Source organism: Nerophis ophidion, linkage group LG05, assembly GCF_033978795.1.
Source record: "Nerophis ophidion isolate RoL-2023_Sa linkage group LG05, RoL_Noph_v1.0, whole genome shotgun sequence".
NCBI lineage: Eukaryota > Metazoa > Chordata > Actinopteri > Syngnathiformes > Syngnathidae > Nerophis > Nerophis ophidion.
In genome coordinates, this window is record NC_084615.1 from 57,049,924 (window position 1) to 57,074,387 (window position 24,464).

Sequence of the window (24,464 nt, forward strand, 5' to 3'; positions counted from 1 at the left end):
AGGTTGTTTGCTCAATGTAAAGTGCTTTTTACAAATAACATTTATTATTATTATGTAATGTAATAAATTCAATGATAAATACATTTGGATTAGCCCTTGCCGATAAACTGATTTTATCAATTAACTAAAGATGTAAAAAATATAAAACCAATGTTTTTCTCACATTCATCTCGCACATGTAGAAATGAGAAACTGAGAATATTTGTTGTACCATATTGTTATTGTACGCATGTTCCCAATGAACTAATACAATAACCATAACCAGATTATTTGCCCAAAGGAGCTTCCGAACTTCCGCCCTCCCTGTCATTTCCATAGCGTAGATTCACACACACAGCAACATAGCCACAGCTGATGCAAATGAAAGAGGGAACTTTGATCAAAATAAAGGAACAGTGTGGAGGTGTGCAATGCAACTTATTAAAAAGTTCAAGTACCTGTGATTGTCACACACACACACTAGGTGTGGCAAAATTATTCTCTGCATTTGACCCATCATCCTTGATCACCCTCTGGAAGGTGAGGGGGACAGTGGGCAGCAGCGGTGGCCGCGCCCGGGAATTATTTTTGGTGATTCAACCCTAAATTCCAACCCTTGATGCTGAGTACCAAGCATGGAGGTAATGGGTCCCATGTTTATAGTCTTTGGTATGACTCGTTATGAGGCGAAAATGAAAGTAACAACAAAACAACTTGCTGAAAAGCAGTTTACTGTGGTGGAATCATTTACTGCAAGTATCATGTATGATGAGAAAGTGGCACAATCACGAGAGCTTCATTTAATTAAAGTTAAAGTTAAGTACCACTGATAGTCACACACACACTAGATGTGGTGAAATTACCCTCTGCATTTGACCCATCCCCTTGTTCCACCTAGTGGGAGGTGAGGGGAGGAGTGAGCAGCAGCGGTGGCTGTGCTGGAAAATAATTTTGGTGACTTATCCCCCTAATTCCAACCCTTGATGCTGAGTGCCAAGCAGGGAGGTAATGGGTACCATTTTTATAGTCTTTGGTATGACTCGGCCTGGGTTCGAACTCACGACCTACCAATCTCAGGGCGGACACTAACCACAATGTGCAATGCTACATGTTTATTTACAAACATGTTGTGTTCAAGACAGAAGATTTGAGTTTACACTCTATGAATCTAAGTATTGGAGTTTATTATTTATAAGCATACAATGTGCAATGCAACATTTTTATTTACAGACATGTTTGAATAAAAAATTGATATTTAAGTTGGAATTGTATTAATCTCAATATTGTAATGTATTATTTATTTGCATAAAATGTGTCATGCTACATTTTTATTTAGAGAGATGTTTTGTTTAATACAGAATATTTAATTTTACACTTTATGTATCTTAATATTGAATTGTATTATTTATTTGCATACAATGTGCCATTCTACAATTGTATTTACATAAATGTTTTTTTTAAGAGAGAAAATTTATGTTTGCACTTTATTTTTCTCATAATCAGAGTTTATCATTTATTTGCACATAAAGTGCGCAGCTACATTTTTGTTTTAAGAAGTATTATATTTAAGACAGAAGTATTGCCTTCAAATGGAAGCTCTTCATTTAGTTTTTCGAAAATTATTCTATGCAAAGTGAAATTTATATAATCTCGAAAAAGAACAACTTTATAAAAAAAAATGGCTTTCGCTAAAAGTAAAATACAATGTATGACATTGTTTTCCTTCTTTTAAACTCCAATTTCTTTGATAAAACCCCCCCCCCCCCAAAAAAATGACAACTTGTTTTGAATTACCGTATTTTCCGGACTCGAGAGAGTACCGGTATATAAGCCGCACCCACAAAATGTTGGAGGAAAAAAAAATCTGTTTATTAGCTGTTCCGGACTAAAAGCCACAGCTATATACATTGTGAAATTAGTTATTTACACATAAATATTACCTAAAAAGCAGTAAAACGGCTGATCAAACAAAACAGAAGTCATCGCCATAGACCCATTAGCTGCAGAAGCTCGCTCTCCAATCAGCTAAACAGACTCAATAACTCCACAGTGATGTTTTGGTCAATTTACGAAGCCAAAACAATATATATACAATCATATATCCATACAATATCCATACAATGTATGATGAGAAAGTGGCACAATCACGAGAGCAATGTATGGATATTATAAAACTTACAATCGTTGCTTGGAGTGATGAATGAAGAATCCGTACGAGTAGAACGCTATGAACAAGGAGAAGACGGAACAGCACTTCTACTTCTGGTTGAAAGCACTAAAAAAAATAAAGTCTGTAGACGTTCAACTCGCAGCACCTGCAGTGAGCAAGTCCTTCAAAAGATGGTGCCAAAAACACACATTTTCAACATTCTACAAGCCTCATGGTTCAAAGAGTAGGAAATACTAGCGTCTTATCGTCTAGAATTTATGGTATATCTGTTGTTGGTATGTATTGTATTTTTAAAGTAGTGGGTAAAAAAAGGACGTTTTAAAATCTGTATTTCCAAATACTTTAGTATTATGTAATATAATATATGTAATATAATATATGTCAACACTTTAATATTACTATAACATGGAAGATACATTTGCATACTGCCATATTGTGGCACAGTCCATGACTGTAACATGACGGCTGTCATCTGGTAAACTCGCTGTGCTCACAAAGTCTTTGTTTTGCGAAAGTGGAATTGCTGCCTGCTTAGCGAGGCTATCAATTATCCTCATCAAACAAAGAATATAATCTGTTTAAAGTCACTAAGATGATTTCTCTGCAACAAAGTAACTTGTTGCTCTTCCCCACATTACAATCATAGGACTAAATGCTTAACTAGATATGATTTGCTTTTAATAAAGTATGTGTAAAAGCTTTTAAAATGCATCACCTTGCAAATCCTTCAGTAAGTATACGTGGTTGCTTTTGTCACGCTACGGTAACTGCTATAAGACATTTGTATCAAATTACACTAACTATTCATCCAAGTGATCACAACAAAACAAAAACTACATTTTTACAATGTTAAATATACGTAGGACTGCATTGTTTGAAAAGTTGTAACACAAAACTTTTTAACACAACTTGAAATAGAAGGACCAGCTGCTTTTTAAAGGTTAATACTGAAAGATGAAATAGATTTTGTAAACAGCATTGTGAGAGCAAGTGAACAGATGATTGTTTCTCCAAGTGTTTGATCACAGGGTTTGCAACAGACTAACAAATGGAGCGTGTGTGTTTATTCACGTTATTGTTGTGACGAGCGTGTAAGAGACTTTTGTTCAACAGAAGGGCTGACGTTCAAGATGCTCCAACACTCGAGGAAACAGCAGCAGCTGCTTTCTTACATTAAACATAAATGTTACAGCTTTAAAAGTCACTGAATTCAAACAACCTCTTAAACCCTGCACTTGACAGACCTGTGAGGAAAACACATTTTCAAAATTAATCATATATTTGTGTCTACCTGTTGACCTTGGTATGAAAGTAAATACCTTGATGTTAGTGTAGATATGAAAAAGTACATTTACTATTTACTAGTGCATAAGAGCTATATTTTTAGTGGTGGGAGAACGATGATTATATAAGTGTTAGCTTTCAAATGCTGCCATTATTATTTTTTTAATCAAATTAATTATGACATACCGTATTTCCTTGAATTGCCGCAGTGCATATAGTAGGCGCCTGCCTTGAATTACTGCCGGGTCAAACTCGCTTCCCAAAACAATTAGCGCAAGCTTAGTATTACCGCCTGGTCAAACCTGTGACGTCACGAGTGACACTTCCCCTGTCATCATGTTCAAAATGGAGGAGGCTGATTTCAAAACCGGTAATTTGAAATTGCATAAAAGGAAGAAGATTAAGAGCTGTTCAGTAGGATTTAAGGTCCAAGCTTGCATCACACTCAAATTTTTACTGCATACCTTTGGTAAGTGCCGGAGTGAGAAGAGGTTTTAAAATAATTAGCGCATGCTTACTTTTACCACATGCCTTTGGTAAGCGCAGGAGTGAGAAGAGATTTAAATTAATTAGTGCCCCGGCGGCAATTCAAGGAAATACGGTATTCATGACTCTCTGACTGCTTGATTCTCTTACATGTTGATGTTAGGGCTGCTGGAAAATACTGTCATCCATCCATCCATTTCCTACCGCTTATTCCCTTTTGGGGTCGCGGGGGGCGCTGGCGCCTATCTCAGCTACAATTGGGCAGAAGGCGGGGTACACCCTGGACAAGTCGCCACCTCATCGCAGAATACTGTCATTACTATTTTTATATTTAATTAACCCTGCGATGTATTGTACTTGGGGTTGCGCGATATCAACGATACAAGATATAACTAATATAAATTTGGCACACGATAGACAAAGCTGTTAATAATATTGTTACATAGTCATAATGCATGTTGCATGATGACACATTCTGGCTGTCTCCTGCAAATTTGAAAGAGTTCTAAAATTTCTGACTGTCTGTGAGGCCATGAAGGCACACTGGTCGAGTCCTGAGGCGCAAGTAAAAAAGACTGGAAGCCTGTGTCTTCAGTTCAGCTTCTCAAGTGTGCAACCCCTTGGGTGAGCTAACTATAAATAATTGGCAAAAAGAGAAAAAAGAAAATGAAGAAGAGTTCGATTCATGTGGTCAGGTTGGTTTTCCTGTAGAACAAAAAATTAAAGGTTGCAGACCACTGTGTGAAACAAATGCTGTGCAGGTAGTCTAAATAAAGGTGCTTTCAAATAAACTTGAAAGAGGCCTTATCTGTTATATTTTATATTGTAGTCAACAAAGTTGACTGTAATTTTAGCAAACTAAAATGTTGTGTAATTGTGTATACTAAAACTAAATCAATTTAAGACAACTCTGTAATTGTCCTTGAGTGGCCCAGCCAGAGCCCAGATTGAACATCGCTGGAGAGATTTGAAAATGGCTGTACACCAATGCTGAATATTTCCCAAAAAAATTTGAAATGTGGACTTGTCAGACCACAGAACACTTTTCCACTTTGCATCAGTTCATCTAGATCAGGGGTCGGCAACCCACAGCTCTGGAGCCGCATGCGGCTCATTGATCACTATGATGTGGCTCAGCTGAATAATTGCTGACCCCCCGATTATTCCGGAAGGTTTCCGGATTTTAGTGCCTCTCCGAAGAATCACCCGGGGCTAACATTCTCCAATTTTCACTCGGACTTCTATATCGAGGGCGTGCCGCGATGGCATTGCCTTCAACGTCCTCTTAAACATGTCGTCGCGCCCGCTTTTCCATCCCGTTATTTGTGTGACGGCCAGTCATATGTGGTATACAGCCTCTGGTAACACACAAAAGTGACTGCAAGGCATACTTGCTCAACAGCCATACAGGTTACACCGAGGGTTGTGATACAAACAACTTTAACACTCTTACTAATATGCGCCACACTGTGAATCCACACCAGACAAGACTGACAAACACATTTCGGGAGAACATCCGCTTTGTAAAACAACATAAACACAACAGCACAAATACCCAGAATCCCATGCATCCCTTAGTCTTCCGGGCTACATCATACACCCCCACTAGCACCAAACCCCGTCCCCCCCCAACGATGCCCACCTCAACCGACGCACGGGGGGGGGTTGGTGCTAGCGGGGGTGTATAATGTAGCCTAGAATATTTAGAGATGCATGGGATTCTGGGTATTTGTTCTGTTGTGTTTATGTTGTGTTACAGAGCGGATGTTCTCCCGAAATGTGTTTGTCATTCTTGTTTGGTGTGGGTTCACAGTGTGGTGCATATTAGCAAGAGTGTTAAAGTTGTTTACCTGTATGGCTGTTGAACAAGTATGCCTTGCAGTCGATTGCGTGTGTCTACAGATGCCACTTACAACATTTAACAGGGGGTTGTAAGCTGTTGTACATGTTGTAGAGGGCGCCAAAGGCAGTGCCTTCATAGCACTCCCCTATTATTGATACAGTATCTGGGCAAAAACCAGTAGATAATCGCGAGTATGGTTACTCAGAAATACGGGAGTTTATTGGAAAATTTGGGAGGGTTGGAAAGTGTGATGCTGTCAAGCATTACATTTTTATATTAAGGTGCGGGCCGCGTGTCTTAAACCCCTGGTTTATACATAGCACAATGCAATAAAAAACTCTGTATGCAATGTTATTTCATTTTAAATTTCAAAAGAGTTTTGTGGCTCCCATTGTTTTCTTTATTTTGTGAAACGGGTCGAAATGGCTCTCTGAGTGGTAAAGGTTGCTGACCCCTAATCTAGATTATCTCGGGCCCAGAGAAGCCGGTGGCGTTTCTGGATATTGTTGATAAATGGATTTCGCTTTGCATAGTAGAGCTTTAACTTGCACTTACATATGTAGCAACAAACTGTATTTAGTGACAGTGGTTTTCTGAAGTGTTCCTGAGCCCATGTGGTGATATCCTTTAGATATTGATGGGGTTTTTTTTTGATACAGTACCGTCAGAGGGATCGAAGGTCACGGTCATTCAATGTTGGTTTCCGGCCATGCCGCTTACCTGGAGTGATTTCTCCAGATTCTCTGAACCTTTTCATGAGATTATGGACTGTAGATGTTGAAATCCCTAAATTTCTTGCGTTTGCACTTTGAGAAACGTTGTTCTTAAACTGTTTGACTATTTGCTCACGCAGTTGTGGGTGAAGGGGTGTACCTCGCCCCATCCTTTCTTGGGAAAGACTGAGCATTTTTTGGGAAGCTGTTTTTATACTCAATCATGGCACCTACCTGTTCCCAATTAGCCTGCACACCTGTGGGATGTTCCAAATAAGTGTTTGATGAGCATTTCTCAACTTTATCAGTATTTATTGCCACCTTTCCCAACTTCTTTGTCACGTGTTGCTGGTATCAAATTCTAAAGTTAATGATGATTTGCAAAAAAAAAAATGTTTTTCAGTTTGAACATCAAATATGCTGTCTTTGTAGCATATTCAACTGAATATGGGTTGAAAATGATTTGCAAATCATAGTATTTCGTTTATATTTACATTTAACACAATTTCCCAACTCATATGGAAACAGGGTTTGTATATATATTCATACATATAAATAAACATATATATATATATATATATATATATATATATATATATATATATATATATATATATATATATATATATATATATATACATATATATATATATATAAGTGTGTGTGAATATAGGAAGTCACACACACTAGGTGTATATATATATGTTCACCCTAAAAAAGAGCAAATTGCCATCCTTTGCTTTATAACGATGTGTCCTCTAAAGCTCCAACAAGCACATTAACTTAGCAGATAAAGGCTCTGTTTTCCACCTATTTGATTCACTTGGCATGGTTGCGGTGCGAATGCAGCCTCATTAAAAGGCTCGTCACATGCAGTGAAGTCGTCGACAGCAGCGAGTGGCGGAGCTCACACCGTGTGCAGCCTCCTCATTACCTTTGCCACATATTTACAAACACGCAACAGTAAAATCAACATGGCTTCAGCTCTTTGCACCTCATTTGGATCAGATGCATGCAGCATATTTTTAACATTTACCGTCAACATTTACCTTCTGTTCTTCTTTGCACGAGGAACAGAAGTGACAGGAATGTCCAACATCAAACCAATTTGATAAAAACATAAGATAATTCAAAGCACTTAAATGTGTAAAAGGGGCAATCAGTCAATAAGCAGCACGACATGAATAATTTCATAACATAAAAGAATAATGTAACAAAGTTAGCAGGGTTTCAAAGCTTGAATTTATACAATTATAATTTGTCTACTACTAAAAGTGACTGCACAAACATTATTATTTACCTTTATTCACAAGTAAATATATGTATTTTTTCAAATCTACACTCACATCAAATTCATCCATCCATTTTGTACCGCTTATTCCCTTTGGGGGCGCTGGTGCCTATCTCAGCTACAATCGAGCGGAAGGCGGTGTACACCCTGGACAAGTCGCCACCTCATCGCAGGGCCAAAACAGATAGACAGACAACATTCACACTCACATTCACAGACTAGGGCCAATTTAGTGTTGCTAATCAACCTATCCCCAAGTGCATGTCACATCAAATTATTTACTTTCATACATCACCGTGTCCAACTTCAGGGTTTTCCCTTAATGTAATTGAATTTTTGAGTGACAGCAAAATGAGTACACCAGCAATCTTGAAATATAAACCAACGCCTGAGCATTTTTCAACATTCATTCAATTTTACGAACTTGTAAATGATGTTTTCTTTGTAAAATTCATCCATCCAGCCATTTTCTACTGCTTATTTCCTTTGGAGTTGTTGGAGCCTATCTCAGCTACAATCGGGCGGAAGGCGGGATACACCCTGAACAAGTCGCCACCTCATCGCAGGGCCAACACAGATAGACAGACAACATTTACACTCACCTTCACACACTAGGATCTTTATATCATTTTGTCTTTCTAAAGACTGTATTTGTATTTAGAAAGTAAGTAAAAATGAGCTTCCCCTACTTGAAAGACTGGCAGCCACCAATGTATATATAGCCATTGTACAATAATATCAACTGAAAAATAGAGCAAAACAATAGTACGATAAAACTTATAGTATCTTAAAGGGGAACTGCACTTTTTTTGGAATGTTGTCCATCACTCACAATCTTTGTAACTAACATATACAAATCAGCTCGTTTTTGGTGGTTAACAAAGCAGCTAATGAAAGCCATCAATTAGACCACTAAATCACTTTAAAATGCATTCAACAACCGTGAACAATACTTCATTTGTGTTCCGCAACCTGTATATTAACCAAGCTGTAGCGACATTGTTATGGAAAGTGCGAACGCTGAGGAAATATTTTTCTAGCACACGGGCATGCTATGGAAGGGATAAGCTGGCTTCAACGTCACCACGAAACCTGTTTGAGTGTTGTAATGCACAACACACTGTGATACGACAACAGTCTGTACTGACTGGAAAACGTGAACAATCATATTATCATATCTGTAAATTATAAGCCCTAATTTCATTGTTTTTTTTGTACACAGCTGAGCTAACCGGACAGCGTATGTATTGTAGTTTTACTAACAAGCATGACGTGCTGCGTGTATCATGATCGATATTAAAGTGACTCACTCAATGGACAATCGTCTCTTTGGTCCAGCTGGCCGGGGACGTTTCCCGTTGACTTTGGGTAAGTAATCTATTTATGTTGAAATAGCTTAGCTTCAAATTCCACATTTTCAGCTTTGATTCACTTTCATCTCACTTTCTCGGCTTCTGTCTGCTCCAACGTTTCACCCTCTTTTTCGTGCTCGCTTCTGGAAGCAGTAGTTCATCACACAAGCGTTTTGTATCCGGAAGTAGGGACATACTGGAAGTCGGACGTGCGCTGCTATGGAAACGGAAAAATAAATGTGCCAAAGAATTTTTTCCGGCAATGATTAGAATGACCATAATATGGTAAATATTGAACATACCGTATTTCCTTGAATTGCCGCCGGGCATGTAGTATGCGGCTGCCTTGAATTACTGCTGGGTCAAACTCGCTTCACAAAAGAATTAGCGCATGCTTAGTATTACCGCCGGGTCAAACTCGTGACACTTCCCCTGTAATCATTTTCAAAATGGAGGAGGCTGATTTCAATACCGGTAATTTGAAATCACATAAAGGGAAGAAGATTAAGAGCCTTTCAGTAGGACTTAAGGTCCAAGCTATTGAATACCGGTATGCTAAAAAGACCAGTAAGCAGCTATATTTTATTAATATACCAGTACCTGTGGAGAGGTGGAGCCAACGGTCCGACAGACAGGCAGGGCACGCTGGAGCCCGGCCCAAGATAGCGGCGAGGAGACGGCGAGCAAGCGGAGGAGGGGCGAAAGAGCGACCTGGACTGAGGTTTTATTGAAAAATAAACAAATCCAAAATGCTCAAGCCATGTCCTTTCTTGGTGGTCCTGGGAACCCGCAAGACGAGGGCTTGAGACCGTCACAATACCGTAGCTGCGTGTGTCAAATATGAGTCACTAAATGCCTCCCGCCTCCTGGTGGTAGAGGGCGCTAGTTATCCAATATGCGACTACTCGGCTACAGAAGAAGTGAAATGAGTGACGTTATATGTGCTGGGACGGATATGACGGACCTTTTAGGATGTAACACTCCTATGCTGGCTGTGTAAACAACCGGGCTGAAATAAAGCATGTTCCAGTCCTAAATACCCAGTGTATTATTTATACAATAACACTTCCTAGTGGCAGCAGTGGGATAAAGAGATCACCCACGGAGCGAGAGGGGTGTTGTCCGAGGATAATTCTGTCGTCACCCGCACTACACGTGAGGAGCCGAGCTAACTGATGGCAGCGGTATGCACGTCAGGAGCAACCCAAACGAGAGCTCGCTATGGCTACACACCGACCGACCATGAACTGGATCAGCAAGAGGGAGCAGCGTGTGTTTATTGAAATAAAACAGTTTTCTAAACTGGACTTTCAATCGAAGCAGGAGGTAATAAAGGAAGAGCAGAGAGACTTTTAAAACTGAAGAAACATAAGGAAGACTTCTATAAAAAGGTTATCAATGCTTTTGATCAGAAGGAGCTGGCATGGACTTCATTGAGAAGTAAAGGTAAGACCATAATAACGTTTTTTTTATTACATGTGCTTTTCCTGATGGTATCCTTACATCACACTCAAATTTTTACTGCATGCCTTTGGTAAGTGAGAAGAGGTTTTAAAATAATTAGCGCATGCTTACTTTTGCCGCATGCCTTTGGTGAGCGCAGGAGTGAGAAGAGGTTTTAAATTAATTAGCGCCCCGGCAGCAATTCAAGGAAATACGGTATTACATATTGTTATGAAGGTGTCTGTTACTACATTGTATAGACTTGCAGTGTGTATAAACTATGTTACTCAAGGGTTTTGAAGTTGTTTTAGAGGGCTTTGAAGGCTGCAACTGTGACCCCGTTAGCTACATCTTTCAAGCGTTTTTTTAGCATCTTTAAATCTCCCCCCATCCAAAAAAAAGACATGTTCTTGTCTGTTCTTGTTCTTGTCTCTCATGATGATTGTGAACGCTAGGCAAAATTCCCCAAAAAGTGCAGTTCCCCTTTAATGTTAATTACTAATACCATAGATTTGTGTTTAAATGTATGCACATTTTTTTAACCTTTATTAAAGAAAATGTGTTGGGATACAGTACTTGAGGATGTCATTGACATCAAGGCAGGTATGGTGGACAGAGTGAAATGGAGCGAGCAATCATCTTTGGTTCGAGGGGGAGTTCGACCAAAGTAAGTTTAAGAAAATATATGCATCATCGTTGATGATGCAAATCACTGTATATGATGGAGTTATTTTCACCAAGCCCTCCTCACAAGTATATAGGTACGCTGGGGGAAACAATGTTATGCTTGCTTTATTTTAACAAAGAAAGACAGAATGTTAAAACATTCATTAAAAAAAGTATAAACTCATTTGTGCTTGCCTTTAGGTGGCTTATGTGCTTGCCTACAAGTCTCCATTATAATTATATAAGTAATAAAAGAGGGAACTTTCAATCGTTATTTCATGTGTCAATGCGCGAATGATATTTCATTTATTTTGTTTGTGTTTGTATTTCCATTTGTTTGAAAAAAAAACAGTACTTATGAGAAGTGTTTGGAAAGTAATAAATCAGTGATATACTCTGGTTAGGAAGTGCAGTTTGAGGACTACTATGCAAAACTAACTGAACAACAACAACAACAAATTAGCTATGTTTCAGGTCTGACAAAGCAAATAGGTGTCATATCTAATCGTATCTCTAGTTAAAAAGCCAATAATTCTATTTTTATAATATGACAAAAGGCCAAAAAACCCAGAGCAAAATGACCTTTAAAACACCATTGGTTTAAATTAACAGGAAATACGACCCCCTAAGAACATAATCAATGTTCCATGCAGGAGCGAAAATGTGGAAGAAGTCCACAGGGACCGTCATTATTTCCTTTATCGGCGGTTGAAGCAGCGTGGAACAATGTCGACGTTTCCAAGTCATCAACACTCGGGACAAAAGCTGTTTGTTGTGTGAATGCACCACATGATGCCGGCTTCCATTTTGTCTGATTACAAGCAGCCTCCAAGCAACACTATCAATAGAAGCCACATGCTGCCCAGCATCAACACACACATCTTTGAAGCAAACACATCGCTTCTTACCAGTGGAGATGCCTCGGTTGGTGGCATCGTGGTCACTGTCACCCTGCTCGCTGTCTCCATGACCGCTGTCTTTGGAACTGACTAGGTCTGCCTCCTGGAACGCCGAGCTTCAACCAAAGAGAAGTAATAGAAGAATTTCATTCTACAACTTCTTGAATGTCAACAACACAGCTATCTACTAGGGATGGGCATTATGGCCTAAAATCTATATCGCAATATTTATTGCAGCCTCATTTGATTAATATATATTCCTTGGTATGTAAATTATGTTAGAATAATTTCAGAACGAGTTGCAAAGGCTCCTAATTTAGCTTCTGACGTATGTGGTAAAATATTGTATGATTTTCGGGTGTATTATTTTCTCAAAAATACAATTAAGTTACTGGTAACAGCCGATTACTTTCTGTTGTAACATGGTTCTATCTACACTTCTGTTAAAATATAGTCAGCACTTATTAGTCTGTTGCTTAGATACTTTACATTAGTTTTGGCCGATACTATAAAATTGGGTATCGATCCAATACCAAGTGGTTACAGAGGCAGTATTGGTCATAATGTTGATAATGATACTTGAAATTTTCAAGATCAATGAATGATTTAATTTTGGATCACAATTATAATCAGGCAAAAATACTTGGTGGATGGTGTAACAATATCTATTAAATATTTTATTTGTTTCCTACTATTGGCTCTGATTTACTGAGGGCAAAAGGTTATAAAGGGTTAAGCATGAACGTGTCAGTAAATAAAAAAGGTTGATGACTGGTCATAACTGGAATACGGGAGATAACACTTCATGTTTACCTGTTAACTCGTCTTGGTCTGTCAACCAGGTAGCTGAGCTCTGCTCGCTGGTGTTTTGTCTGAAAAAAAGGTCAAGGTTCAGCGTGCATCATTTGATAAAAGCATCATGTCCCATGTTCGCTCTGAAATGCACTATGCAAGCAGCATATGTTCAACACACTTAATGACTGCTGAGAGTTTTCAAAGAGAATATCAAAGAGAAATGTCGACTTATCCTGAAGCATCATTCTTATCAACACAGACTTACGTTTTGTGTGGGTAAAAGGCCGAAATGCATAAAAATATTTGCTAAGATGAAAAAATATATATATTTTTTAAATGGACATATGGGCAGTGCTATGTATATATGTTTCTGTGGTGCTATCGGATAGCATGTTCGGCTGTTAACCGAAAGGTTGGTGGTTCAAGCCCACCCAGGAATGACTTGATTCTTTACCATGAATTGATTAACGTGGACCCTGACTTAAACAAGTTGAAAAACTTATTCAGGTGTTATCATTTAGTGGTCAATTGTACGGAATATGTACCGTACTGTGCAATGTACTAATAAAAGTTTCAAACATGTCCAAATTGCCGCAGTTTGTAATTGGCCTTCAACATGTTCTGAAAATTAATGGCAAATTAATTCATTATTTATCAGGTATATTACATATAATTTGAACAACTCTTTGCTTTGTCAGATAACAATGTTTTGTCAAATAGTTTAGCATATTGTGATGTACATTGCATTGGTTTTAGCATCTTTCAAGTACAAAATGTATCAAAGTGCCCCACCGCATACTTAAATGTTTCAGCATGCGTACCTCGGTGGAAAAAAGGTGCGACACCCCTGTCTTAGAGCCAGGTGTTTCAACTAAATTATTCAGGGGTTTTCAGAAAGCTATGGGGATATTTATGTTATTAGGGCCTGAGCAGTGGAGCAATCCCCGCAGGGGCAATGCAGAGCACCGCAAGGGCTCTATTGAAATTGCTGTGTTTTGCTTCTATATGTTTGAACGCCTATTTGAGGCTCTTAACATGTTTTACAGGTATTGAAAAATGGTGAACAATTTTGTATTTTGTGGGTCCCGATAGAGAAATTAAAAAATTGGCTCTGTAGCACCACCTTTAAAATTAGAAGAAAATAGCACCTCCTACTAGTTTCAAGCAACGACTCAAAAACCGCAGGTGATGTCTTCATGACAGGACGCACATAAAAGTCCAAGGAACCCATACCTGAAATCGAAAACGAAGTCGGCCATTTTGGTTTTCGTCTTCAATTTTTCAGCGAAAAAAGGGGTCGTACATTAACAAAATTTTCCTAGGGACTTTGACCAAATGAGTTGCAATTAGGATTACAGGTACTACACATATAGGCGATGATAAATTGCAAACAATTTTTGCTTATGCCATAAGATGTGGGTGTGGCGTGGCGCCGAACTTTGATCTGCTGGTTTTTGGCCATTTTTCTTTGAAAAAAAGGGGTCGTACTTTTACAAACTCCTCTTCGGGACTTTGGCCAGATGAGTCGCGGTTAAAATTAAAGATACTACACAAAGAGATGATGATGAATTGCGAAAAAATATTGCCTGCGCAGGGTTTTCCGCGACACTGCCAAGATACCCGAGGCTGTGGGCGTGTGGTAAAGAGCGTGGTTATAGGCGTGGTCACAATTGAGTAATTTACTGTAATATTTTTCCTTTAAAAAGGCTAAAAAATTGTACACTTTGATCTGTTATTATCAATTTGTATTAACATATATATTTTTTTATTGTTTTGCCATATTTTCAATCGTTGCTGACTATGTACTTTGTAGTTAGTTTAATTAAAAACAAACAGCAACAAATCTGGCATCTTTTTTAGGTATTATTACAAAATGTAGTCGTGTTTAGCAACTCTACTTCTGCTCCTCGTTGTCCCTAACAAAGGGGCGAGCTGCAGCGAGCATGATGTCACACTTGCTTCATGCTGTTACTCTTGTCAAACTTTCTCTCCTTAAAAGCCGCCAGTGTCCTCCTAATATTTGTACATTTTGTAGATCTGTGAGATATTAAAATTACGTCAACATTGCAGATATGGTGACAACACTCCAGACAATGGCGTGCGTTTTGGTTACAACCGGTTTTGCAAGCGCGGTTTTCAGTAATCAAAGTATTTTTTCGGTGGTCGAATTTTCAGTACATCACTTGTCAATAGTGCATAAATAATAGGCTATACATACCAATTTACACTGTTACGACCAGCTGCTGGGAATGTTTTATGTTTGTATAGTTTGGATTTGATGTCAGCTTTTTTCATGTTTGCAAACACATGGTCTGTGCCTGAAAAGTGATTTGCGGAGAATGAGGAAGCATGGAGACAAAACTGTTTACACAGGAGGTAAAACCTGTTGGAATTGTGGTTTTTAATCATAAAATTGGTAATAAAAGTTAAGTAACGTCATACTCTGTGGGATTTCTTCCGGGGGCTACAATATGTTGTATTAATTTAATTTGTTTTCAAGAAAAAAAAAAAATATATATATATATATATATATATATATATATATATATGTATTGATTGGATTATCCAGAGAATAGTGCTCGATACCGTGGTAGAGCGCAATATGTAGGTGTGGGAAATCTCCTGATGATTGAGGGAACCCCTCATGAAACAGTTCTGTAGAGATGAAGTAGTCTTGTGATTTTTCCCACACCTACATATATATATATATATATATATATATATATATTATATGGGGGCTGCAAATCTTTGGGTGTCCCACGATTCGATTCAAAATAGATTCTTGGGGTCGCGATTCGATTATATATCGATTTTTTTCGATTCAACGCGATTCTCGATTCAAAAATGATATTTTTCCGATTTAAAACAATTCTGTATTCATTCAATACATAGGATTTGAAAGGATTCTCCATTCATTCAATACATAGGATTTCAGCAGGATCTACCCCAGTCTGCTGACATGCAAGCAGAGTAGTATTTTTTTTTTTAAAAAAGCTTTTATATTTGTAAAGGAAAATGTTTTATCAACTGATTGCAATAATGTAAATTTGTTTTAACTATTAAACGAACCAAAAATATGACTTATTTTTATCTTTGTGAAAACATTGGACACAGTGTGTTGTCAAGCTTATGAGATGTGATGCAAGTGTAAGCCACTGTGACACTATTGTTCTTTTTTTTTATTTTTATAAATGTCTAATGATAATGTCAATGAGGGATTTTTAATCACTGCTATGCTGAAATTATAACTTATATTGATACTGTTGTTGGGGCTTCACAGTGGCAGAGGGGTTAGTGCGTCTGCCTCACAATACGAAGGTCCTGAGTAGTCAGGGTTCAATCCTGGGCTCGGGATCTTTCTGTGTGGAGTTTGCATGTCTTCCCCGTGAATGCGTGGGTTCCTTCCGGGTACTCCGGCTTCCTCCCACTTCCAAAAACATGCACCTGGGGATAGGTTGATTGGCAACACTAAATTGCCCCTAGTGTGTGAATGTATGTGTGAATGTTGTCTGTCTATCGGTGTTGGCCCTGCGATGAGCTGGCTACTTGTCCAGGGTGTACCCCGCCTTCCGCCCGATTGTAGCTGAGATAGGCACCATCGCCCCCCGCGACCCCAAAGGGAATAAGCGGTAGAAAATTAATGGATGGATGGATACTGTTGTTGATAATATTCATTTTTGTTTCACTACTTTTGTTTTTTTCTGTGTCGTGTTTGTGTCCCCTCACAATTGCTCTGTTTATTGCAGTTCTGAGTGTTGCTGGGTCAGGTTTGGTTTTGGAATTGGATTGCATTGTTATGGTATTGCTGTGTAATGGTTTGTTGGATTGATAAAAAATTAAATAAAATAAAACAAAATTAAAATAAAAAAAAATAAAAGAAAATATCGATTAAAAAAAAAATGAGAATAGATTCTGAATCACACAACGTGAGAATCGCGATTCGTATTCGAATCGATTTTTTCCCACACCCCTAATATATATATATATATATATATATATATATATATATATATATATATATATATATATATATATATATATATATATACATATGTATTTTGAAGGTTTGGTAGCAATGAAAATGCATTCAATTATATTAAGGGGAAATACTGCCACGCCGTAAGATGTGGGTGTAGCAAGGTGTCAAATTTTGATCTAATGGTTTGCCACAAAATACAAAATGTTAAACACTTGGTTTCACAAGTTCAGATCTTGATCCTAATTACTACAAATGAGGATGATAGCCTGAAGTGTCTTTATTTGATTCTATTTTTTTATGGGCCGAATATTGGAGCAAGCCCCGCAGGTGCACTGCAAGGGCCCTATTGAAAAGTCCCCATATTTTCCAGACGCGTCGGGTATTGCAAAAAATGTTGTGTTTTGGAGGTCCCGAAATTTTTGGTGGTGGGTCATGGCATCGGGAAGGATGTGACTGCAAGCGTTGTGCGTGCCGACCGACTTGAGTGAACCCCACAGTGCAACAGGGGACAAGTTCAACACTGCTCGCAGCTTTAATTTATCTTATAACGTCAAGGAAAGGATGTGTCATATCTTAACTCTTAATATAGTCATAAATCAAACCACAAGCAATAAAGCGCTGCTGGTGGTTGGATCATTTATATGACAGGAGCACTTGGCATCTTTGCAAAAACCCTTGTCAGAGATAGTCCATGTATATCAGGAGTGTCCAATCTTTTTCCACCGAAGGTCACATTATAAAAATGAAGGGGTGTGTGGACCATTTTAATATTTGTATTGTGTTACTGGCTAAAAACACTCTTATGTAATTAAATGGTTCGAAAAAAGCCTGTGTGATAGCTTTGTGTTATGGGTGATAAAAAATATTATTGTTATTAATTACAGGTGTCCTGATCTGATATTGATATTGGTCTGACATTAGCAACAAAGTATCGGCCTGCATCTTAAACGTCCAATATTCTGTTTTGTTCCTGCTAACGTCTCTTCTTCCTAGCTTATCAGACAGATCACATATTGTCTCCATTTTAGAGTTTTGTTTTTTTTTAACAATTTTTACTTCAGAGCACTGTAAAAGTGAACATGCAGAAAAAAGGTATGTCAATATCACTTACTGGTACATGAAATGCAAAATAACTTCCTTGTGACATTTCAACATATAATACATGAAAAAACAAATGCGTTACCCATCCATTTTCTACCGCTTGTCCCTTTTGGCTCACTCGGGCGGGAGGCGGAGTACACTCTGGACAAGTCGCCGCCTCATTGCAAAGCTAATTTACATTTGATTTGCCGTATACATCCTGCTAATTAGCATTACAGATTTTATGGGGCAATTTTAACACCTCCTAAAATGGTAATTAAAACTACAACTGAGATGCATTTACAATTAAATAGGCAGTGTGCAATAAGTACAATATTTAAAGTATAAAAACTTTGTAGGACCCAACTTGGGATGTAAAGATAAAGAGATAATGTTGATAACTGCAGTTAAACTCCCAACGGTGAGTATAATATTACCGTATTAAGTTGTAATTATCGAAAAACTGTGATTGATATCCACACTTGGATAAACTTATGGACTGACCGGCGTTGGCTTGCTCGCGAGCCTAACAGCAAGCATGAACACAAGAGACATTCTAGTCTTTCCCCATTAAGAAACAACATACCCCAACCTCGACCTGTGTGAACACATGACTGTCCAGATAAATAAGATGTTCACACTTGATTGATTGATTGAGACTTTTATTAGTAGATTGCACAGTACAGTACATATTCCGTACAATTGACCACTAAATGGTAACACCCGAATAAGCTTTTCAACTTTTACCATGAATTGATTAACGTGGACCCCGACTTAAACAAGTTGAAAAACGTATTCGGGTGTTACCATTTAGTGGTCAATTGTACGGAATATGTACTGTACTGTGCAATCTACTAATAAAAGTATCAAAACTTAAGTCGGGATCCACGTTAATCAATTCACTGAACATAAAGGCTATGCTTTAACGATTCATTATGTCTTCTTTTTGAATACTCTCCTTTGAGTCAGAAAACATTTCGGTATAATAGATATTTTACCTTGGCATGTTTTTAGTTGTCTTTTGCATACTTAAAGGAATTATTGTATGTTTAAACGTAAACATTTTGCTACTTTTCTCTACATTTAAAAAAAGAGCTGTCAAAATGCCTTCTCTTGCCGTGAGCTGCCATGTTTTTTCTATGTTTGCTGTAATCGAATGACTGTAATGTAATCGCTTCTTACAAGTTATAACAGGTTGTTCATGATAACGAAGACGATAAATAAACCTTACTGTAATTTATCGTATTAGTGTAAACATTTCTGCTGTTCTAATAACATACCTCACTTTTGCTTTTTTTGTGTGATATTTTTCTGTAATTTTAAAAAAATTCTAAATTAGACTCCAGGCTATGAATGTTGTACTGTAAACAAACCATAAAGTTATATATTTAAAGAAAAACAGTCAGCATACCAGTTTTGTGTTGTAGGAGAACAGGTATGTTATTATTAGTTTTGGTTGTTGCACTACACCTTTTTGCTCTCTCTTTTGGCATTTTTTGTATATGTTTTAACTTGATTTATTCTATTTTTAGGATGTAGAGAGACCAATAAAAATGTGTTGTAGAAAAAGGCCAAAGTCAACTAAAGTTAGATATGTCAGGGTTTCCCTTATACTGCCAAGACACCAGTGCGGTGAAGGCGTGGGTATAGGTCACCATGACGTCATCGAGTAATTTGCTATGATGTGATTTACTTCTAAAAAAGACTAAAAAAAGTATGCATACATTTAAAACATTCTGTTATTATTAATTAACATCGAAATACACATGTATTTTTTTATCGTTTTACCATATTTTAAATTGTTTGTTCAATGTATTTTGATCAGATTTTTTCAATTTGAACAACCTTTTTTTATTAAAAACTATATTCAAATCTAGCATCTTCTTCTGGTGTAAAATGTACGATGCACTCGTGTTTAGAGACTACTTCTGTCCCTCAATGTCGCTGACGAAAGAAAAGTGCTGAAGCGAGCATGACGTCACACTGGCTTCGCGCTATTGCTCGAGTTGGACTTACTCTTAAAACTCCTAACGGCCTTAATGGCCACATGCGTGGACAGGACCTTTTAGGTCTTATTTCCAAAATGATGTACACTACTGAATTGGGGTCTTATGCCCACATATGGACACTTACATTGCTATCCAGTGGTGTCAGAAGAGTATAACATACAATGGAATTTGGAAAAAAAAAGTGTAAAAACAAAAATGTTCATGTCACTACACATGAAGTACACATTTGTGTACTTATGGACTAAGTACATCATATTTAAAAGATGATTTTTAGTTTTTGTTCTAATTAGGGTTCAATAAGCCAAAATAACAAAGATAAATAAAAAAAAAATCATGTTAACAAACAGCTTGGGCCTTAAAAGGTTTTAATACTTGAACATTTTGTAGATGGCTGTCTGTGGGCATATCTGCAATATATATAAAAATTACCTCCACATCGCAGACATGCTGACAACGTTCCAGACAACGACGTGCCTTTTGTTTACATCCGGTTTTGGTAGGTTTTCGGTAATCAAAGTCTTTTTTCGGTGGGTCGACTTTTTCAATATTGCACACATAATATATATATATAGATATTATATATATCAAATCGTACTGTAAAGACCAACGTTTTATGTGAGGAAGTGCTGTTGTGTGTCTGGGGAAGCACAGAGACAAAAGTGTTGCACGGGAGGTAAAACTTGTTGGAATTGTGCCGTTTGTTATCATAAGATTGGATTTAAAAGTTAAAACTAGCGTCAGACTTTGTGTGATTCCTTCTGGGGGCTACAATATAATATATTACATTAAATTGTTTTCAAGTAAAAAAAAATCAATCTACCTTATTTTCAATAAAAATGTCCTGGCTGCGCGCCACATTCAATAACATTAAGGCAAAACCCTGTATGTTCAAAGGTAAGTCATATTTGAAGAAAAAAGTTTGCTGTTTAAAAAAGTAGGTGACAAATTATATATTAGTATATATTAATAGTAGTACTAATGATAGTAGTATTTACTTTTTCTCACTATATCATGCTCTTCATTCAATCTCTGCAGTTTTATTTATGCTTTATGTTGAATTGTATTTTTAGAATATGATGCAGGCCAGACTAAAACATGTTGTGGGCCACAAATGGCCCATTAGCCACACTTTGGACAACATGACCTAGTGTAAGTACCAACATTGTGATGAGTGTACATAATATGTAACCTCTCACCAAGCAAAGTGAATAAATACTACAATGCTGCATACAGTACTCTACTCAATGAAAAAGTGTATGTTTGTGTAGTGTATGTGCAAGTACAAGTACATATTAAATAAATACTAATGTTCACTTCACACAAAGCGGCATAATATTATATTTAGGACTTATATAAGTGCTCAAGAGAAGTGTCTTACCTCGTTTGATAATATGCTGCCATTGGATATAATGTCAGGCTGCTGGTCTGTGTAACCGGTCACCAAGGCCCCACACGGGTTGTGTTCGGTGCCCGTGCTCCTGGACGGACTACACGGCTTTAGGAACATGAGGTCTGTTTTGGCGGACTCAGGAGTCAGACATACCTGGTAACAATAGTTCTGGTTAAGATGGCTGGAGCCAAAGCTGCCTGACTCCTCCACGGGGACTTGGACCGTGCCTGCCCCGCTGACATTCACGGCACTTTGCACCAGCATGATGTCAGATTTGCTAAGCTTCTTCTTGCGTGCCCGGCCGTGCCGCGAGCAGCAGGAGCGGCAGCCCAAGCAGCAGTCACTAGTCAGGCAGGTGTAGAAGTTGAGTTTTTTGTCCTTCTGACAGCGCACGGCCAGCACGATCATGACCAGCAGGAAGATGAAGGAGACCGAGCCCAAGGCGATGATGAGGATGAGGGTCAGGTCCAGGTTGCTTTCTTTGGCCTTGGCGCCACCTCCTCGGACACCGACACCTCCCCCCACCGCCACGCTGTCCACCAACACCACTAGTATGCCGGTGCTGGAGGACAAGGGAGGCTGACCGTGGTCTCTGACCTCAACCAGCAGGTTGTACAACCTGTGCTGGTCTCGCTTAGCTGACACCCGCCTCGCTGTGCGTAGTTCCCCAGTCCTCCAGTCCATTCTGAACATGCCGTTCTCGTTTCCTCTACGGATGCTGTAAGAGAGTCTAGCGTTCTCGCCGTCATCGGCATCCATCGCCACGACACGCGTCACCAGGTACCCCGGCTCAGCGGAGCGGGGTAAAGGCTCCTCGGCGGTGCCGTTCTTCCCCACTGGGGCCAACACGAGGGGGGCGTTGTCGTTCTGGTCCACGATGATGACTTTGACCGTGGCGTTTGTAGACAGCTCTGGGCTGCCAGCATCTTGGGCCTGAACCATGAACAAAAACTCCTTCAGTTGTTCGTAGTCAAAGGACCTGAGCGCGTAGAGGTACCCGGTCTCCTCGTTGATGGACACATAAGTTTTGACAGACATGCCCTGGATGTCACACTCTAGTATGGAATAACTAATGAGAGCATTCTGTCCTACGTCCGGGTCCAAAGCCGTCACAGCGTGAATGTAAGCGCCTGGCACATTGTTCTCCGTAACGTACACGTCATATACATTTTGCGAGAACGTGGGCGCGTTGTCATTATCGTCTGACACTTGGACTCTGATGGACTTGCTTGTGGTCAGCGAGGGTGACCCTTTATCCCTGGCGACCACTGTCACCGAATAGGAGTCGGCCTGCTCCCTGTCCAGCAGTCCGTCGGTCACGATGGTGAAATAGTTCTTAAATGATGATTTCAACTTAAAGGGGACGTCGCCTAGGATCTCCACGCCGATCTGTCCGTTCTCTTCTGCGTCCAGGTCTGTCACACTCAGCAAAGCAATTACAGTACCGGGCGGTGCTTTTTCACTCACGGACTCAGTGACAGTGCTGAAGGTGATCTCCGGGGGGTTGTCGTTCAAGTCCGTAACGGTGACCAGGACTTTGCAGTGGGCGGGCACGGCGTTGGGTCCCATGTCCTTGGCTTGGACGAAGATCTGATAGATGCCGCTTTCCTCAAAGTCCACCTCACCGCGCACTTCCACGCGGCCCGTGCGCGCGTCGATGCTGAACAGGTCCTTGACGCGGTTGGAGATGTGGTTGCTGAAGGAGTAGACGACGTCTCCGTTCGCCCCCTCGTCCAGGTCGGTGGCGTTCAGCTGGATGACGAGCGTGCCCGCGGGCGCGTTTTCCGCTAGCTCCACGCCGTAAACGGGCTGCTGGAAGACGGGCACGTTGTCGTTTGAGTCCAAAACTTTAACGACCAGCAGCGCGGTTCCGGTGCGCGGAGGCTGGCCGCCGTCCACCGCCGTCAGCACGTACCTGTGAGCCGCCTGTTGCTCCCGGTCCAGCGGCTTCTCCAGCACCAGCTCGGCGAACTTGGTCCCGTCCGCTTGGCTGTGCACGTCCAGGCGGAAGTAGTTGTTGGTGGTCATGTCGTACGCGCGTAAAGAGTTGGAGCCCACGTCGGGATCCACGGCGCTCTCCAGCGGGAAGCGCGTGCCTGGCGTGGCGCTTTCTGAGATCTCCACCGTGATGTCCGCTTCCGGGAAGCTGGGCGGGTTGTCGTTGATGTCTGCCACCTCGATTTCCACTCGGAAAAGCTCCAGAGGGTCCTCCAGGAACACTTCCATGTTGAGCTGGCAGCTTGCGCTCTGCTTGCAGATTTGCTCTCGGTCGATCTTCTCGTTCACGAACAGGACTCCGTTCTCCAGGTTGACTTCCAAGTACGACGTCCGGGAGCTGGGCACGACCTGGAAGTGACGGGACGCCAGCTTGGTCAAGTCCAGTCCCAGGTCCTCGGCGATGTTCCCCACCAAGGTGCCGTGGTCCGCCTCCTCCGGCACGGAGTAGCGGATCTGAGCCATGACTCCTTCCATGACGCACAAGACCATCCAGAACGCGAACATTGCAGGACAGGAAAGAAACCAAAAAAAAAAAAAAAAAGCTTTAAAATCCTCCTTGGGTTAAATAAATGTTCATTTCCTTCATCCCCTGCCTTCCCTGGAATAATCACAGCCTGAAAGATGGCGGGAAATCATTAAAAATAAAAATATTAATTATAATCCAGTCCACAAAAGTCCAATTGTGTCCCACAACGACGCATGAGACATGTCTATGAGTGTCTTCCTTGGCATTCTGCTCTCTAAACTGCACTCTCTATCCTCTCTGCATTGATCACGCACGCACGCACGCACACACACACACACACACACACCCACACACACACACACACATTGGTATAGCTCCCCTGATTGGTCAGCTATGTTGTCCCGCCCCTTTCGTCCCCTTTCCTCCCCCCGAGTGCTTGTATCAAAATGTGGTATAACAACCAAACTATGAACTCAAACCAACACCATAACCCAGTGGTTCTCAACATTTTTTCAGTCATGTACTCCCTGTGAACATTTTTTTAATTCAAGTACCCCCTAATCAGAGAAAAGCATTTTTGGTTGAAAAAAAAGAGATAAAGAATTAAAATACAGCACTATG

The 24,464-nt window shown here is 39.7% G+C and overlaps 1 protein-coding gene and 1 non-coding gene across 3 annotated transcripts in view; one reads left to right on the plus strand and one right to left on the minus strand.

Moving 5' to 3' along the window:
• Positions 1 to 24,165, minus strand: part of pcdh10b (protocadherin 10b) — a 46,573-nt gene extending 22,408 nt beyond the window's left edge. Inside the window, exons 1-3 of one of the 2 annotated variants that reach the window (XM_061901566.1) lie at positions 21,368 to 24,165; positions 12,940 to 12,998; positions 12,136 to 12,242 (exon numbers count right to left, since the gene is read on the minus strand). In XM_061901566.1, coding sequence (XP_061757550.1) covers positions 12,136 to 12,242; positions 12,940 to 12,998; positions 21,368 to 23,881 — 2,680 coding nt within the window. In that variant the 5' untranslated portion in view covers positions 23,882 to 24,165. The remainder of the gene's footprint in view (positions 1 to 12,135; positions 12,243 to 12,939; positions 12,999 to 21,367) is intronic. The other variant, XM_061901567.1, reaches the window with a different exon arrangement.
• Positions 13,288 to 13,361, plus strand: trnan-guu (transfer RNA asparagine (anticodon GUU)). The gene has a single exon. It is a non-coding gene; the product is annotated as a tRNA-Asn (tRNA).
• Positions 24,166 to 24,464: the final 299 nt, after the last annotated feature.